The sequence below is a fragment of the Cupressus sempervirens genome, chromosome 7 (assembly GCF_028749045.1).
Source record: "Cupressus sempervirens isolate cs-2001-9-10 chromosome 7, ASM2874904v1, whole genome shotgun sequence".
Lineage (NCBI taxonomy): Eukaryota > Viridiplantae > Streptophyta > Pinopsida > Cupressales > Cupressaceae > Cupressus > Cupressus sempervirens.
This window is the reverse complement of record NC_143124.1, coordinates 474,473,619-474,493,280: the sequence shown is the minus strand read 5'-3', so window position 1 is coordinate 474,493,280 and position 19,662 is coordinate 474,473,619. Positions and strand designations below refer to the sequence as shown.

The following is a 19,662-nucleotide window of genomic DNA, read 5'->3' as shown; positions in this document are numbered from 1 at the left end:
CAAAATATAATAACTCCCAAAATACTCATCATTTAAATATGTCGTCTAAAATAGGAATCATACCTATTATTTCTCCATGTGACCAAATGCACTTTCCAAAAATAGAAAGGGTCCATCTCGATCAACGCCAACTTACCACATATACTAAGTACACAAAACTAAGCCCAAACGAAGTCCGATCTGAGCCAAACGAAAACCAACCTATAGCTTACTAAAATGTAGATTCAAATCTCAGATTTTGTTTTGAGTTTCCATTGGCAATTGTGCTGAGGTATACAATTGAACATTTTTCCTCTCGACAGCCTGCAAAGACTCCTTGATGGTTTGGCTTCTTTTTGTGTTCAACGGCCGCTTGTGGTAAATTTGTCTAAGACTCAGGTTATGGTCTTTAACTGTTTAAAGACCTCTCATCTTCATTTATTCTTTCAGGGTCAAGAGGTTGAGATTACTTCCTCTTACATATATCTCAGGGTGAAGTTCTCGGGGCCACGCTTTAGTTTGAGACTAGTTATTCAGTCCAGAGTCAGTAAGGGCATGGGCTCCTTGGCTTTGCTGGAAAGACAATGCTTCAGACATCATTTCTAAGATATTTCGTCCAAGTTGTCCCTCTTTGATTCCTTGGTTCCTCTGACAGTTCTCTATGGCTCAGTAGTTTGGGGGCCTTCTCTTATTGCTTCGGATTGGAGTTCTACAGAGAGGGTTCAAACATTGATGCTACGGCGTATCATTCGATGCCACAGACTCACCCCTCACAGCATTGTCTTAGCTGAGTTTGGAGCTCATCCTTTCAAACTTGGAACCATTTTTGACTTGATTTGGTTTCTTCATCAAGTTCGTGGTTCTATGGAGTCGAGTGTTGACCGGCACAGGTATTCTCATCTGGCATACTATTCCTCTGTCGAGATTATGAGATCTGACACCTCTACTAGGTCTCACTATTGGTATGCCTAGGCCACCTCTTTGTTGGGTTCGATTGGTATTGAGATAGATCGTCTTCCTGCCTACCAGTTTTCACTTGATGCTCCAACTCATCTTCTCCCCTCACGTCAGGAGTTGAACAAACATGTTAGATAGGATATTTACAAATAGTACATTACCACTACCTAGAGTAATCCCCCGAGAGGTCTGAGACCTCGGATAGCCTTTTATGTTGAGCATTTTCTTGAGATTCAGGATGATATTATTGTTCGCCTTGCTTATCTCTATCGACATTGGAATCATGCCTTACAGTTTTCTTTAGGCTCATTCAAAATTGATTCTCACTGCCTCAAGGCTCAGACCGACCACCATACGGATCGGGCAGATCAGATATGTCAGTTGTGTACTTTGATAGAGATTGAGACTGAGATCCACTTCATTTTTCGATGCCCTCTTTACTATGAGATCAAAGGGAGATTTTATTGCCTTTTCAGAGACTGTTCTTCTCTTTCGATGTTCTTCAACTATATTGATCAGCGGTGTCTTGCACTTTATCTTCAGGAGGCCAACCATCTTCGAGAGATTACCCTGCAGTCCTCTATACCTCAGGGCGTACTTTTGATCAGCTCATTACTACCTTTTTCTCTCCCTTATCTCCTCCATGGGGTTTGAAAAGGCCGTCTAGTACTTCTCATTCCAGATCGATAAGACACTGCACCAGTCTCTAGAGGCAACAACAGTCCTACAACAGCTCTACACAGCATTCTAAGGCTATGGATCGTTCACGGGTTTACCCCTCTATTACTGATTTCTTTGTGATAAGGAAGGACTCTTAGTCCTTATCTTATCTTCTTTCTTGTTTTGGTTCTTTTGTTTTGGCCGGCTCTTCTGTTTGTATGCTCACTCCCATAAACCTTGTTGGTTTTTCGTGGACATTAATATTATTATCTTATCTTATCTTATCTTGTCCTATTGTTTTCCTGTAGCTAAGAAGCAAAGTGTTGCTAAGGAATTTGGTATTGGGAGTCTGAAAATTGAGCATCATTCCTACTACATTTTTTGTGACTAGGTGAGTGAATTGACATGGAGAAGCGCATGTTAGTGGGCACTATTTGGAATGCCATTTATATTTGCCAATTGATAGGGTCTACCTCTGCTATTCAGGTTGTTCAAACTGCATTTTATAACAGCATTATTTCTAAATCTGAATTGCCATAAAATATCTGTTATGAAGCTGTGCATTGTGGCTGAGCCATTTGAAAATACAATTCAGTTAAAGAAACAAGTTCCTCATATGCCATTTGAATTGGTTTGTATTTACTTTCGGGCACTAATTTACATTAATCAATCCAATTTGCAAGTATTAGCTGTTTTGGACAGAGAATTAGAACTGACGTTATTAAATATTTGCAAATAAATTCAGAGATTGTTTGTGATCAGAAATTCAATATCTTGTTGTTGGGTGGTGTAGTTAATAATATGCAAATCCTACCTTGCAAATTGGTCATCAGAATTATTCAGAAAAATCACCTGACTTTTTGATATTATCTATGTGTGGAAATTAGGAATTGCAGAAATTAACACTTGAGTAATTAATGTTGCTTGTCAAGTGTTTGATTAAATGCCAGATCTCTGATTTATAAACGAAGTTGATGTTTGTTAAAGCCATAACCAGCAGGGGTTATTACACCAATGTCTTACTAAAGATCAATATATCATCTAAGTAAACAATGACAAACTTACCCAGAAACTCCTTCAATACCTCATTCATGAGCCTCATGAAAATACTTGGTGCATTGGTTAGCCCAAAAGGCATGACTAACCACTCGTACAACCCTTCCCTTGTCTTGAAGGCAGTCTTCCACTCATCTTCTCTGATGCAAATTTGATGGTATCCACTCTTTAGATCTATCTTTGTGAAACACACAGTTCCGCTCAAACAGTCCATAATATCATCCATCCTTGGCAATGGAAATCTGTACTTGATTGTGATCTTGTTGATAGTGCGAGAATCTGTGCACATACTCCATCCTCCATTCTTCTTTGGTGCTAATATTGTTGGCACATCACATGGACTCTAACTCTCCCAAATCAACCCCTTCTGCAACAACTCATGCACTCGTTTGTTCTTCACTTTTTGTTAGTGTCATTCTATGCACTGCCTTGTTTGACAAACTAGCTCCTGGAATCAAATCCATCTGATGACTGATCTTCCTTACTAGGGGTAATCCATCAGGTAAATTATCTGACACTATCAGGAAACTCTCCCAACAAATCTACAACTTATGCAGGTACCTCCTCTACTTCTTTACCATCTTTTGGGATTACAACAAAACACATATGCTTATGCTCCATACCTTGGAGAAACTCCTTCCCATCAACAAAACATATTCTGGCAGCACTACATAACTTTTTCTTCTTTCTCCTTCAATGGCTTCAACTTATGGTTCATTCCATCATTTGTCAGAGTGTAGTTATTTACTCGCCCATCATGTACAGCATGCCTGTCAAACAACCACGGCTTACCCAGCAACATATGGCATATGTACATAGGTATGATATCACACGACACCTTATCTTGGTAGCTTCCAATCTTGAACTTTACTGACCATTGCTCGCTGAACATGAACTTGTGGTCATCTTGCACCAAAGCAATACAGTATGGGCGCAAGTGTTTCTACCTCTTCAACTTCAACTTTGGGACCATCATTTCTTGACACCAAATTGTCAGTACTTCCACCATCAATGATCGCATCAAAAAACTTATCTTCACATCTGCACCTTGTGCGAAACAAGTTCCTTCTTTGATCAAGTTCATTCTCACCACTCAGCAAGACTCTTATGTTAACTAGGACTTCTCCTCTTTCAACATCTTCAAAATGTGATGACCTGACATCTTCATCAACATGTGCAACTCTGGCCTGGCCTTCTGCTCTCCGATCTATCTTTCCTTGGCATTGGGAACACTCAAATTCTCTATGCCCTTCTTCTCCAAAGCAAAAAAATTTCCCTTGGAAGCCTCCCAGATCTTTGTCCTCTGCCTCTTCCTCTTTGATCTCTATTGTTTTGATCATAGAAACAATTGGAATTGTTCCCTCTTTGGTCCTGACTACTGCTCACCTCATCCTTGTTCTTTTGGTCATCATTTTGGCCTCCGTAAGATCATCCATCAGATCTTCCATCACGACCTCTTCCACTATTCCTGTTATTAAACCAGTATACCTCCTCAATACTAGTCATTTGAACCAGACTCAACTCCTGAAAGCTTGGCCTCAACCCATTAAGGTAACAGGCAACTTTCTCCTTGTTAGCTTCTGCATAGCTAGTTCTAATGAGAACTCGGTAGAACTTTTCAGTATACTCTTGAACAGATCTTCCCGCATGCTTCAACACTTGCATTTTATTTAGTAGATCCAGCTCATAATCCACGGGAATGAATTGTCTCTTCAATTTAGCTATCATCTAGTCCCATCTAGTGATTTTGTCCTTTCCTCTTCTATTTCGCTTCAACTAAATCTCCTACCATCAGATCTTCGCATGCCGCTTTAGTTTTTCCTTCGCAAACTTGACCCTATTAGGATCCTCGATATCTTCATACTCAAATTATTCCTCTAATTCATTGATCTAATCAATCAGCTCTTCTAGGCTAAGATTTCCTGAAAATGTGGGAACCTCAAACTTAGGTCTTTTTCCAATCTTGGAGATGGCCTTAAAAAGCCTCTCCTCCTCTGGGTTTAGAATTGCCTCTACTTCAGCATTTTCTTCTTCTTAATCCTCATCCTTGCTTTCATCTTTTACAACAAGGTTTATTCCTCTGCGCATTTCTTCTTCCAATGCTTGCATCTGTCTTTGGAGGGCTCTAAAACCCTCAAGTGTAACACCTACAGCTCTCCCTCCACGCTCTCTTTGTGGAGGCATCTTCGTACTTCTGTTGAAACCCTAGTGCAAACTACCTCACAATCGGCGATCTGTCTACACGCTCAGCCCAAATCATGGCCCTGGTGTAAACTGCCTCACAATCGACAATCTGTCTACGCACTCAAGAACTCCAGTTCTAATACCACATGATGAATGGTGCTCCCCTTAATACCATAAACACATAACAGAAACAAAGAAATAAGAGCAATTTGCAAGAACAAAACATGGGCTTCTTATTATTGCCGCAAATGGGGAATTACAAAATTCAAAATTACAATATGCTAACCCACATGGGCGCCTTCAATACAATAATCTGCAAGACAAAGCTGCGAACTATCACCCCAAGCTGTCCTAGACAATGTTCAAGCATTTCTTGAATAGTAAACTTTATGCCACCTGGGAAGGTTCTAGACACTCAAACTTAATACCTAGGGCCGATAGACCCTAACAATACATATACAGTCAACCAAATACATTTTTGACATTTATTTTATAAGTTTTGGTCGGCACAACTTCGGAAGGCCATAACTCTTGAACCGTTGCTCTGATTGGCTATTATAACCACTTTTCAGAAACCTTAGCTTCTAATCTATAGGCTCAAAACCACGCAAGTGCCCATCCATTGAGTTTTCAGGCCTCATCTGGGCACATTTAGGCCTTTAATGGTGAGCCTAAAGTTTTTATACCAAAATTGCACACCAAAAATCTGCAATAAATCCATGAATACGCATGATATGGCACTAAGCCTCAAGTGGTAGGCTAGTATATCCCAGATGAACATCCACTTTTGAAATTAGGATATTCCGAGCTCGTATGACTGACTTACTAAGTAGCAAGCCTCCTGAGATGGAAACTTGTTAATGTCAGTTTTGTACCACTACATAATATGTAGGAATTGAATACTTGATATATAATACCAAACACTCAACCCTCTTTTGAAAAGAGAATATTCATGAAGAACATGGGAAAAACTCCAAGGTTCCTTACACTTGTGGATACTAACTCAGTTATATTAATGTGATTTGTTGGTTAGTCACGTAGTTGGGCTTATGTTATTCATTCAAAGATAACTTGGTCTTTTGCTATGATGGTGATGAATCTACCTTTGCAATGTATACTAGCGCCAAATGATGTTGATGGTGATGATGGAGGGTATCTCCACCAATGCTCTGATTTTCTAACTTTCTTCTTGAATGAACTCCAACTACTAAACTACTCCTTGCTTTACTTCTACTCCTATGAATGGAAAGATTAGCAAATGGACAGGGATCAAATCTGATGAAAGCTTACTAGTGGCTCTACCTCCATAGATGCAATGGTTCAAGGAAAAAAAAGTCTAGATTACCACGCAAGGCTTCCTAACAAGCCACTAGGATGATAGTGGCCTAGTTTATGGATCCCTATCAAACATCCACTAATATCACCATGCAACTATCCATCTATTCTTACTCTTAACAACTTTCTTGAAAAGAAATCTACTTTAACAACTTCAATGAAATTTAACTTTAACTATTGGAAGTAGAAATCATGCAATAACACCAAGTGCTCTTAATCACCATGCAAGACACAACAATGATAGAGAAGCAATTTTGGTATTATCTTAAGCAACAATTTTCTTCAACCCTTTACAAATGAGAGCAAATGGCCTTATATAGAGGCTCAAAATTACGAGTGGCCAAGATTAAGAGGCAAAATCAAGGGCAAGATTAAACCTTACAAATCCTAATTAGGATTACCATCATTCAACCAATTACATGAGGGCACCAACTTCGTGGGCCAATGAGAAAATCACAATAATTTGTCAGCCAATGTGAACATAGGACACTTGGTATGATTGATTGCATGCACAAGAAATTGCCACCTCATCAACCTTATCTTATAAATTTATTTAATCTTTGAGATGAGGTGAAGCCTTGGGTCCTTGAACTCGTCCTTAGAAACTTTCTCATCACCGCTTGAACTTGCTTGTACCTGATGTCCTGACCTTGAAAGGGTGAGGTCTCCATGCACTTGGGGTAATCTTTCCTTGGCCTCGGTGGCTTGCCCAGACGTGAACCTCCTTGCAATTTGAGAGTCTTGCTCTTGGCCACCACCTTGAAATCAAACTTGACCTCTTTCAACCTTTCATCTTGCTTTCCTCCTTCATTATCCTTGCCTTCCTTAACCTTCCTAGTCTTTTCTAACCTTCCTATTCGAATTTGATTTACATAAATAGCCAAGCCTTGCCTAACCTCAAATATTTTCAAATCACTTCCTCCAAATTTGCTCTTCCTTGAAATTTACTCTTCCTTGAGATTCACTTTTCAATTTCCACTGCCTCTAAATCAAATAAAAGAGGTAGGACCTATATAAAATTGCTTTTGATTTTGCACTGTCCTAAGTTGCAACTCTAAATTTTCACTTATAATTCTAGCCCAATCAAATTTTCTCTTTCCATTTTCAATTTCATCAATAAAATAGTTCATCCAGATCTCAAATTGCATACCTTGAGCCATGCCCATGATCCGGCTAAGAAGCACGATAAGGTCGCCATACTCTGACTTGAAATCTGACCGAGTGAGCTTTGACAGCCTGGTAACTCCCTTCTTGCCTTCGAGTAACCAATTTTGTCTTAGATGAATGAAATAAGCATCCTAATTATCCTGAAAGAAGTTGGCCACCTAATTCATCATTACCACTGTCATGCCTTTCAACTGTACCATGTTCACTATGTCGATTGTTGGTGTCACTTACTCACCTCACTTTTGAGAAGGTGGTTTTTGGCATCATGTCTTCCTTGTCTTTTTTGGTATTCGTTCCCTATGGGTTTTTACTTGCACTAACATCCACCATCCTAAACACTTATTTCTGCCTCTTCGTTCTAAATGATATGGACTACGCTTATCAATCTCCAAACTTTTCTCTATAGATGTAATCTAGCGTATTTATACCTCTCCAAATCCTATCTCTACACTAATCAATCTCCAAACTTCAATCCTAGGGGTGGGACTACCACTTATTTTTGCCTCTTCGTTACCTTAGGATGGACTACACTTATATCTCCCAACTTCAATCCTAGGGTGGTCTAGCTTATTTCTGCCTCTCCAAGTTTCCTATCATGAACTCTACATTTATATCTCCCAACTTCAACCTATCAATGGAGATGATGAAGTGGTGGATGAATAGTGCAAGAAGAAGATAAGGGAAACAAATCAAGCAAGAACAAGGAATAAAATCCGCCTTTAAAACCAATCTTCACCTCTAAAAATGAATGAGAATCTTACCTTAAATTTGTCTTCTACCAACAATCGGGTCTTCTTCAAGTTCAGATCTGATCTCAGAAAATTCAGTCCTCCTTGCAAATAAGGAATCTCTAGCGAAAATTAGAATTCACCAACCTTGTCTCTCTTGAAAATTTTCTAATATGCAAAATCAAATCTCATGCAAATTCTGCCCCATTGTGAAATTCGCCCAGCTCTACAAAAATCAAACTTTTCAAGACAACCTTGCTGCCCTTTAACCAATTTCAGACCTTCAAAATCACCCAGCTAGGGCAGAAGAATATTGCCCTAGGAAGAAATCACAATCCCCCCAAGCAAAAACTGCCAACCTCCAAAATTCTGCCCTCAAAATTGCACCTCTACTGCAAATTTGAGTCTGCACTTTAAAACTCTGCCATACTGCAAATTTCGGCCAACTAGGGCAGAAAATTGCCCCTTAAAGATCAGAATTGCTGCCTCAAAAATTCGCCCAGCTAGGGCAGAAAATTGCTGCCAAAAATCAGAAAATCAGACCTCACAATCAACCATGCTCCCCCTCCAAACAAATTCGTTGTTTCACAGAATGAAAGAAGTTGGAATGAGAAATGAAGAGGGGCCTCTTCTTATACCAAACTTTTGCCTCCTTGAATAGGGCCTACCTGCATTGTAGGGAAATAAAATTAAATAAGGGGTTTAAATTAGCCAAATCCGAAATTACCATAATCCCTAAAATTGAAATTTTAAAAAAATGTCATGTAGGCCTATAGCTTTAAACCTTCCCCATTGTGGACCCAATAATGTACCTTGAATTTCACACCTCTTAGGCCTTAAAATACATTGAATTTAACACACAAAGGGGGGCAAATTAAATTTCCAAATTACAAACACTCAGCCCAAAAATATGATTTTAATTTTAATTTCACTTCCTTTTAAATTTTTGAAATCCCCTTCTAGGCAAAATTTAATATCGACTTTATCAAATTTCACACTTCAATCCAATTTCAATTTTTTGGTATACAATTTTAATTTTTTAACAAAATAAATCCTTTTCCTGGCACTCGAAATTCAAACTCTAAATCCAATTTCACTATCAAAATTTCTTTTCACCTAAAAATTTCAAGATTTCCAAACAACTAAATCTAACAAATTCATTTTGAAAATGCTCAAGCTTGTACAATTATATCAAATTTTCAAAAAAAATCCGTCAATGTCCAAAATTTGCAGTTTTATCCTGCCAAATATCATTTTAACCATCGAAAAAAATGTTGTTGTTGAATTCTGTTTGGCCTAAGGACAAAATTACATGTTCCAGAAAATCAAGTTTCACACCAGATGAAAACAAACCAAATCCCTTCCTGGCCCAAAGACGTCCAAGGTGTAAAATTGTCAATTCAAAACCTCTGGACAACTCTGAAAATTCACTAAGGCAAACAAAGACTTACAACACCCACGAAAATTGCCAAGGCTTGCCCAAAAAAGGAGGTCCCTAAAAAACTTGGGGCGATGGTGTGAAAACCTCACAACACAACTCTACATTAATACAACCCTTATTCAAACTAATGAAATAAAATATTTTTGGTTGCTACAAGATTGCTCTTACACCCAAGATGCTCCTGCATCAAAATCCCTCAAAACTTTGTGCAAAAACTTGGGGGTTTCTTCAGCTTGGAGATCACCTTGCTCTCTATCTCACTCAAAGCTAGAGGGGAAATTTGGATGGAATTGGGCTCATACAAGCATGGGGAGAAACTTGGAGCCATCTCAAGCTCAAACACCCATGCTTGACTATAATTTTGCAATTTTTTAATTGTCCATCCTTGCCCTAGAAATTCTAACCCTAATGTATTCATTTTCTACAAAGATGGAGACCATGATTGAACAATGGAAGTGAGGAGTCTCTTGGGTTTGAAGCCCCAAGAGGAGGGTAGAAATCAAGCCCCTCTAGGGCTCCACTGACTGGCTGATGTGAAAAACTAAGTGTTGAAACTTGATTCCCACGACAAGGCTTTGAATAACATCTAAAACTGACTTGCCTCTCAGCCTTGCCTAAGACTTTAATGACCTTGAAGACCTCAAAATGCTACCTAGTTGAAGAGGGGGTCCCCATGTGAAATAGGACAATGGTGTGAAAAAACTCACAAGCAGCAAAACCTATGCAAAAACATAAGCTGGTCATTCCATCTTCACTATCATTGTCAGTTTATTCAATGTGCATAAAAAGGATAAGGCAAATGATGCCATTGGCATATTCTTCTTTGCCAATGGAATTCCATTCCATGTAGCTCCCTCTCCTTATTATAAGGAAGTTGTGACAGATAAAAAGGGTAGAACTAACATATGCACCACAAGTTGAGGTGAATTGAGGACAACAATATTGCATCTAAACTATTCCAAAATTAATAATGTGATGGAAAATATGAAGAGAACTTACGTCACAAGTGAATGCAACATAATCATGGATGGGTGGATGGACATTAGGCATTGTCCACTTACAAATATCATGGTTACGCTTGTAATGTGCCCTTATTTCCTTTGGGCTACTAATTATTCAAGGCATAGCAAGGATGATTATTTTCAGTTCCACATCCTCAAGGATGTTATAGAGGAGGTTACATCACATAATGTGGTTCACGTAGTGATAGATGCAGCCCATGTGCAAAGATGCAAGGAAGTTAATTGAGGCAATCTATAGAATTATTTAGTGGACTCCTTGTTGTGTGCATGTTATGAATAATGTAATCAAGAACATGGGAAAAATCGGCTAGATCAAAACAATTGTCGATGACGCTGAAGATGTGAATAATAGCCACCACTTCACATGCACTCTTTAGGTCCTTCTCAAAGAAGGAATCCACGAAAACTATAGTGACTCAGTATTCATCATATTTTATTCTCTTGGAGAGGATACTTGAATCACAAGAGGCATTGCAATTAATGGTCTAGTATCCTATGTCAAAAACACAACAAGGGTCAAGCATGAAGGAGGTGGTGAAAAATGATGCCTTTTGGGTTGATGCCAAATATGTTCTCTCCATCACTACTACAATCTTCAGAGTTATTGGACATGGGAATTCTAATGCACCTTCACTTGGAGAGGTGTATGAGGGCATTGATTCTATGATTGATCAAATGAAGGTTGTTGTGTGAAAGGGTCTCACATGGAAAGTCTTCACTAAGCATACTCAGCCAGATCATCATCATAAGTGGGAGAAGCTCAACACTCCCCTTCACATGTCTACCTATGTAATGAACCCGAAGTGGCATGTGGAAAGGTTTGCTAGAATTATGTTGGGGGGAAATTTTGTACGTCACTGTGACCACAACTTACAAAATTGTGGATGTTTTGTAACCGACAATTTTTTGGATCAACTGCAAGACAATGGTTCCAACCACAACATGTGAGACACAGTCTCTCCTACTTCTCACAGAAGGCTCCCCATCTTATTGCTGTTGGAATCAACAAAACACTTGACTACTATTTACTCTAAGCTAAATCAGGACGAGACATTCATCCTATTCTCTTATTTTAGAATAGATGTTACTATTACAATTCAATATTAAAGTAGTAGCATTATTCACTTACAAAGTCTCTATTAAAGCAATAATTCCAATAAGTAGAAGATTAGACATAAGATTAATCTTTGGCATACCAGCATTTTATGTAACCAAAAAACTCATGAAAGCTCAAAGTCTTTATGGCTCCTGATGAGATTTTGAGAATAAGAATGAAACATATGTGCAGCTCAAAGTCTCCAACAAATATTTCACCCTACATGCACCAACAAAGGGAACAAAGTAGCACAAAGTCTACAAGCTATTCCCTTGCTTGAATGTCCTATATTAATCTAAGACTTTAGAAGCACCTCAAAGTCTGCAAAATTGAGTCCAAATTCCTCTTGAACAAAGCACAAAAACTTACAATCACTCAAGAAAATGTCATGTCATCGCTCAAAGACTTAAGAGTGCATATACAAACTGGCAGAGTTTTATCATCTTGCCAAAAGATATAAATCGCAATGAGACTCCCTCCTATATATAGGTGAGGAACTGAGAGAGAAAGGTGGGAGAAACCCAACAAAATTTGACCTATTCCCTAACTACCTTTGACTCATCCAAACTACAAGTCCTAAAGTACTTGACCTGCAATTTGATTGCATACAATGACTTTGCAATTGAAAAGGCCACTTGCAATTGCAACTTATTTCCCAATTACTCATGTCTTCAAACGGAATTCAATTCTCAGTGCACCTCCATGCAAGGATCTCTACGAATCAAAGACAGTTCAAATATTGTCACCAACAGGATCAATTATGAGTCATGTCACTTTACTGTGAAATGCACCAATTCATTTAATCAAACCCTTGCAATACTTTCACATTTGTGTCACTACAAACACCATTTGAAACCTTGTGTTGCACTATTGAATATTTTTGACTCCCACTCCTCAGATGTTAGTCACCTTCCCTTTGTTTGGACCACTACAATGTTGACTGCAATAGCTAGTTTGCCACCTAAATTCCAAACGCTACCTTTAATGCATTTACAACTCACCCAAAATGAATGTTTGTCATTTAATTTTTATTTTATTTTCCAAAAGCTCTATCTCATTCGTCGATAATCTCCAAGTTTACTAATAAACATGTAAGCTATCCATTGAACGCAATAGAAAACATGTACAACCCATTAATTCCACTACTCACACAACATTCCAATCATCTCAAACCCACAACAAACTTTGACTATTGATTTCACACATTCAAACATGTTTGCACACTTACAAAAAGCTACACTAAAAATAGGAAAAACATATCGGCTTCTCAAATAAGAATCTCAGCATGCAAAGCAAAGTCCAAGATTCTTAGATACATAACACCCAATAGCATCGAAAATATTCCGAAGATTATCATCTTCCTAGTAAAACCAAAGTAATGTTCCTCGAGGCTACAAGACAATTTGTTCTCAATAGGAGCAGCCTTTTAAGGAGCACCCGAGGCGTCATCAATAAGGAATTCCTAATAATACATTCCCACGGCGTAAATCCTCCAAATATGCTATCGAAGATAGATTTGGAGAATATGTCATGGGAAGAGCCCAAATTGTGGTGGACTTTGCATCTGCCTAGATCTTTGATTACTACTCTAGTCATTTATTTGTTGTCCCAAGTTTCTAGTTTCTCTGTTACATAGTACCTTCCATCTCATTCACCACAACATACTTGCCAATAAGTGTCTAGTAACCAAATGGGATGTAGAGCTAGAAGAGCCAGCACAAATCAATGATGATGCCATACAGACAAGACTAGTTAGCATTGGTATAGATAAGCTTGAGCACGTGGGATCTAGCAGTTCCAATGATAAGGAGATTGATAGGAAGCTCATAGTTGGGGAAGATTAGAGGCATCACATCATCATCCTTTGACTCATAAGTCATGAGCCATAGTATCACTATCTATTATTTACAACAACAAAAAAACTTGTCATTTGAACATTGAACATTGATCAGTGCTGATTGTATTTATGAATAATGATTATGAGATTTTGAAAATTCTCATTCCAAATGTCCATATTTTGACTTTAACCCTCGAAAACTACTACTAGTTCAATGCAATAATTGCAAAGAGTTTAAGCTTTAATTATTCCTCAAGCTTATACAGTTATGCATATTTTTTAAACTGTTTTCTCAAGTACTATACGTATTTCAGTACCGCCCCCCCACCACCACCCACCTCACTATCCTCAAACTTAGGACCTCGTTCCCCCGTCTCCAAAACCTGTCTCCCTGTCTCTTCATCAAGAAACTTGGTGGAACTTTGGTAATTATTTAATTAATCAATCAAGTAATCGATATCTTAATTGGCTAGTGTAGTTCTTAAGTATACTAGGAGTTACCGCAGCCAACAATTCCCCACCCTTTTCTTACTATCTATGGAAAATAAGCCACATTTCTTGGTTCTAATAGCGATTGATGATGTTCCCTGATGATGGGTTCAATAGTAAGACACAAAACATCAGACTTAAATTTAGTTGTGCATATTTCTATGGTCAGCTTGATTTCAGAACTTAAAATATTGGCTATTTTTCAAACTAATTATAAAGAAGTAATCAGGTTCAAAACCCACAACAATAACTAAATAAATGTAGCCTCCGCCTTGTGGTTGTTTGATAGCCCAAAGGTGAAAATATGTAATCCCAAAAAACTTTCCAAATATTTCCTTTCATATTAACTTACTGCTCAAGCTGGGCTGCAAACTGTGCAACTTTAAGTTGGCACTGATTAGCTGTACTAGCAACTTCTTCACCACGAAAGAGCTCTGCAGCTCGCTCGAAATATTCCAGAGCCAATTCCAAGTTTTCTTCGGACTCGTATATTTCACCAATCTCCTGCAGAAAATAATATGATTGAATTTCAATAAAAGATCCAAAACTAAAATAAATAAGTACATTTTTCCAAAATCTGATCATCATAGAGATAGATATTCACAAAATGACCATTCAGCTCCTGCAATGAATGCCTATATACATCGACCAAGAAGTTTGTAGTTTTGACAACATATCAAACATATAATCATACAAATAAGAATCCTTAACTAGTTCACAGTCAAGCATTGCCAACCTGAAAAGATTAGGTTATAACATTATCCTACACCCACTTCAAACATTGAATTACCTTGCAGTGTTTTGCAGCCATTGACAATCTTCCTATTTCCATGAAGAGATTAATTGCCAAACCTAGGCACCTAACAGCCTCTGCACAACATTAAATGGTAAATCAGGACCACTTCCTAGATCCAACAAAAATAAATGACACCTAGCATTCCCACGATCTAATATAACCTAAAGAGAAATTATAGCACACAGCATAAGAGAAAATAACATAACACAAAGGAGATTAAGCACTTGGTTGTAGACTAAAGAAAAATATGAAACATAATTCTTCTCTGTGCAATCCATCAAGCCTGATATAAGAAATTAAACACAGCAACATGTTTTTGATGGAAATGAACACTAGTTTTCTCAATTACTGAATTCCACAATTGAGAACCTTTAATTAGAACTAAAATAGAGTCTCCCATGTATAAGCTACACAATGATGAGCCAAAACATCATTTAGGGGATTTGAACAATAGTCAAAGCATAAAAGACAACCTCAATGGCAATGAGAATGTTGTCGTCAGTAAATAACAGCAATTAAAAAACTCTCACTTGGATGAGATGCATTCCCCTCCAAAATATTCCTCCTGTCAGATTAAAATGTCACTCAAATGGATGCGTTGGATTAAATAACTGTCACTCGCATAAGTAAAAACCTACAAGAGAAACCATGAGAGGATTATCCCTGCTCTGGGAACACATGTAATGATCAGTCACATGCTCAACAATTCCTGTCATATAAATGATTAAGTGCTGCCTTCTTCCCTATACTAGAATGGGTGAATCCCGGAAGGGAAACATGAACTCTTCACTTGCAAGAGGATGTACATATTAACAATATATCGATTCCCTACCCAGAATCCTACAAATGGAATCAAGAAAGCAATGGTTAATGCCATCAATGAAATGAATTGAATTCTCATAATGGGCTAAAAAGGTTAAATGACAAAAGCATATATTTATTGCAGAGTAATACTTAACCAACATCAACTCATACTCATAGCCATGTAACTGAAACCATCTTCGGGTAAAACACTACCAGACATTATTGCACACAAAAATCTCGAAAAAAGGCTGTCATTAGATGGATACTGCTATATATTAAGCACTTTCTAAGACTAAAGAAATTTGTACACAATAATGGCATAACAATTCACTAATTCATAACTAGGATTCCATGTTCACAACCAACAAGGTCATGTGCAGCGGACTCATTACACAACTGACCAAAAATGTTGGTTGTATTATATACTTTATAAGTTCTGCACCCCAGCATTCATAGTGGAGCCCATGGTTTAAACTTATACCTATGTACACTGAACTATGCTTTCAGCAACTCAAAAGCATTAAATAAGCACTATATCCTGATTAGACAAAAGAAACTAAATAAAACAAATGCAAACTGAATGCTAGTCTCCATTAATGCAACAATGTGTCCTTTGATTGTATATTGTATGTGTGTTCACAATTCTGCATAGTTACACCACCTTGGGGGACGGGGGGACGGCGAAACAGGGGGACAAGTTTCCGGGACGGGGGGACAGAGGGGCCTTAATTTGGGGACGGCGGGGGGACGGTGGGGGGACGGCGGCAGGGGACAAGAGGGGTGTATATATCTATGCATATGGTATTTAAAAATGTTAGTTATGAAAATATGTATTGCAATATAGGATGTAAAGATGTAAAAGAGTGAATACTTGAAACATTGCATTGAATTGGAACATCGAACATTAAACATAAATAGTTGAATTTGCAAATAGTGAATAGCAGGATGTCCCCCATCCTCGGTGGAGGTGGTGGAATCTAGTGGCACCGCTGGGGACGGGGAGACGGAGTCCCCAAGTCTCCGGTGCGTTGAAGTCTCCGAGACGTCGGGCAAAAAAGGGGGGGGACGCGTCCCCGTGTTACTATGCAATTCTGGCATTATGAGGGAGTTCAATATGCTGAAAGATGGAATGAATAATGAGTGAGGTTGTTCAATTTTGTTGCATAGCCTCAACCAAAGTTGCACAAAAGAATGAATGGGAGGTTGTGTTGGTTCCCAAAACAGCAGATTGGAATCCTATGAGCCTTGCCTGCTCGATGTTAGGATATTCAACTGATTAAGGCCAACTTGACAGGATTGATCGACGCAATCCAAATCCCCTGCGCTTCTGGCTCTGCAAAACCGAGGTGGGTGTACCTGATCTTGGACAACAACCTTAAATCCAAGATGCTTAAAGCAGATCGATTAGGACGCAAATGCGATGAAAGCTTTCAAAATGGCAAGAATTATAGAAAGCTTTAAGATTGCAAATTATGAATTAAGAATAAAAGTAAATAATTGTATGAATGTTTTAAAAATAACTATAGATTAATGCAACAAATGAATATATTAATTCCTCAAAGGAAAGAAATGAAACAGTTGCCAGCATATGGATTATGAATCAAGAGTAAAAGACCAGTGCTTAATTAAACGAGCAATCAGAGTCAATATTATAAGTTGAAACGTACAACTTTATATAGTTCAATATATTTAAACTATAAACAATTTTAACAATTCAGACACGATAGATCAATTATATAAACGCAATTTTAAACTAATCTAGAATGCACTTTAACTCCTATGGAGACAAACTAGACATAAATACGGAAACAATAAAATATTTCACAATATCTATGCTTATCAAGTTTAAAATGCAATAATGACCCAGTCCATTTATCGGAACATTAAAATATTTATAAAAAATAAATCAAAATATTTATAAAGAACACAACTTAATAATTTTATTTTATTTTAAAACTCCAAAATATAAAATAAATAATTATGCCGGAAATAGAATCACAATAAAGACATTCCTTACAGATGATCCATCTATTGCAAATGTATCCAGATCACACAAAATCCACCCAATAACTCAAATCCACAGGCTTTGTTCAAGAATTCATTCCTTCACCAATTGAAGAATAAAAATACATCATTGAGCATGGGATATGTAAAATTTATATGAATATATCTTGTTGTTTGATTTCACATCACATATTTATAGAGTACTAGAAGATGTTGGTTGCCTTACCAAACATTGCAACCTTTCATAAATAAAAACTAATCAATATTTAATTCTTTTAATATAGCCTATATTATAACTAGCAGTTGAATTACTAATGTTTTATATTTTCTTCATTAGTTCCTTGTATCCTTTATGTCTGTCATGCTTGTAAATAACTCCTTCCTATTCACGCATACGCATCCACATTTTGACGCCTACATATGACAATTTGTCCATATCTTTGCATTCCAAAGGCCAAAAGAAAACCTGAGTCTACGTTACAACCTACAATACACAAAATACGATTAGTTTTTGTATAATTGAAACCACTACTTCTAATGCAAAAATGTGATACGCAGATCCCTTTTCTAATCTTCAAACCCAGTCGAAGAATGAAGGTAATTCTGCCTCTGCATATCTTCACAAACTCTAGATTCTGAATCCATGTGGGCTCCTCTAAATGAGCAAACTGACTTCTTTGATATCTCCTTCTATGCTACATGTTCGAGGCATCCTTTTTCATTGCTCTATGCTACCGACATTTGATTTAGAAGCTTGCGCTGCATCTAATTTTGACATATATCACTAAAGAATAAACTCATCTTTTGTCTTTGATAAATGTCTTATATTAACCCCTTCCCATCCATTACATCAAAGAAGAAACATTCTTCAGCAAATCACCATTGTAGGGCATTGCCTTAATGAATTCTTGCCCAAGGATGCCCCCCACAATGGCACAAATAGGAGGGAGCTCTTTCTTTCCAACATCAACATTTCTTTGCACAAGATCTGGTATTCGAGATTCAGCAAACTCTTGTTCTTCACAGATCCTTTTGGTGGCAATTGATGCACGTCCAAGAACTACAACATTGAAGTTGTCTAGAAAATCAGCAGCTATCTCAACTAGACTGCCAAGTCTGCACATCTTCCAGGAGGTTGTATTTCCTTGGCCATTTACAATTACAGTATCTTTCATCATGTCTAACTGCATAAGATCAAGAGGACCATATAAAGAACAACTCTCCAAGCCTTCCATACTACTATCTGAGGAAGGATACAATCACATTTAATAATTGTAAAGTGATTCATGATGTCATACTTCATGACAGCAACAAACCATATTTCCTTTGTCAAGAGTATTTTCTCTCAAAATTCTGTTCATCTAAATGTAAGAGACACGAATCTTTTGCTCCTAATACAAAACTTTCATAACCACAAGGAATGAAACCTTAGTAACATTGATTATAAAATATAGTATAAATAATGAAAATATAATGTTACTGGGAGTGATCAGAATGGAGGTTCTGGGCTCCATCAATGGCTCTTGCTAGGGACATAAACCCCTTGAGGGCATTATGAGAACCTCAGCTATCTCTGGAGGAGCAGACCAAGCATCCATACATGATGCACAGTGAAAATTGGGTTGCCCCCAGCCCCCCAAAAATGAACGTTGCTTCTTTCCTCTATCAAATACTCAATTCTGATCTTGTAGCACTTTGAACCTGCTGAATATGGTATTATATTATTGCTTAATAAAATCTGATCCATTAGTCGATGAAAAACAATCATCACATGACATTTTTTGTTCCTTCATTATTTGTTCAAAACTAGAATGTATCTTTCTCTTATCAATAGGATCATCTAAAAAGAAATTATTATTTAATCCAAACATTTGATCTCGTACTTCACTCATTTCATTAGAATACATAAAAGAAAAGTCCTCAAAAGAATTGTGATGAAAACTTGAAAGAATTTTCCTAAGCACATTCTTAACAAACATTATACAAAGTCTTCAAGAGTACTTACCTTGGTATGCTGCTCATACTTCATACCTGTATCAAACGCATTATTCTTATGAGCAATACCTACTATTTGTGCTTCATCAATGCAGCCCTTAGTATCTGATTC

At 37.6% G+C, this 19,662-nt stretch overlaps 1 protein-coding gene across 1 annotated transcript in view; it reads right to left on the bottom strand.

Moving 5' to 3' along the window:
* Nucleotides 1-19,662, bottom strand: part of LOC149547610 (alpha-soluble NSF attachment protein 2-like) — a 128,603-nt gene that overhangs the window by 27,825 nt on the left and 81,116 nt on the right. The window contains exons 5-6 of the mRNA XM_089791720.1: nucleotides 14,742-14,821; nucleotides 14,304-14,455 (exon numbers count right to left, since the gene is read on the bottom strand). Coding sequence (XP_089647846.1) covers nucleotides 14,304-14,455; nucleotides 14,742-14,821 — 232 coding nt within the window. The remainder of the gene's footprint in view (nucleotides 1-14,303; nucleotides 14,456-14,741; nucleotides 14,822-19,662) is intronic.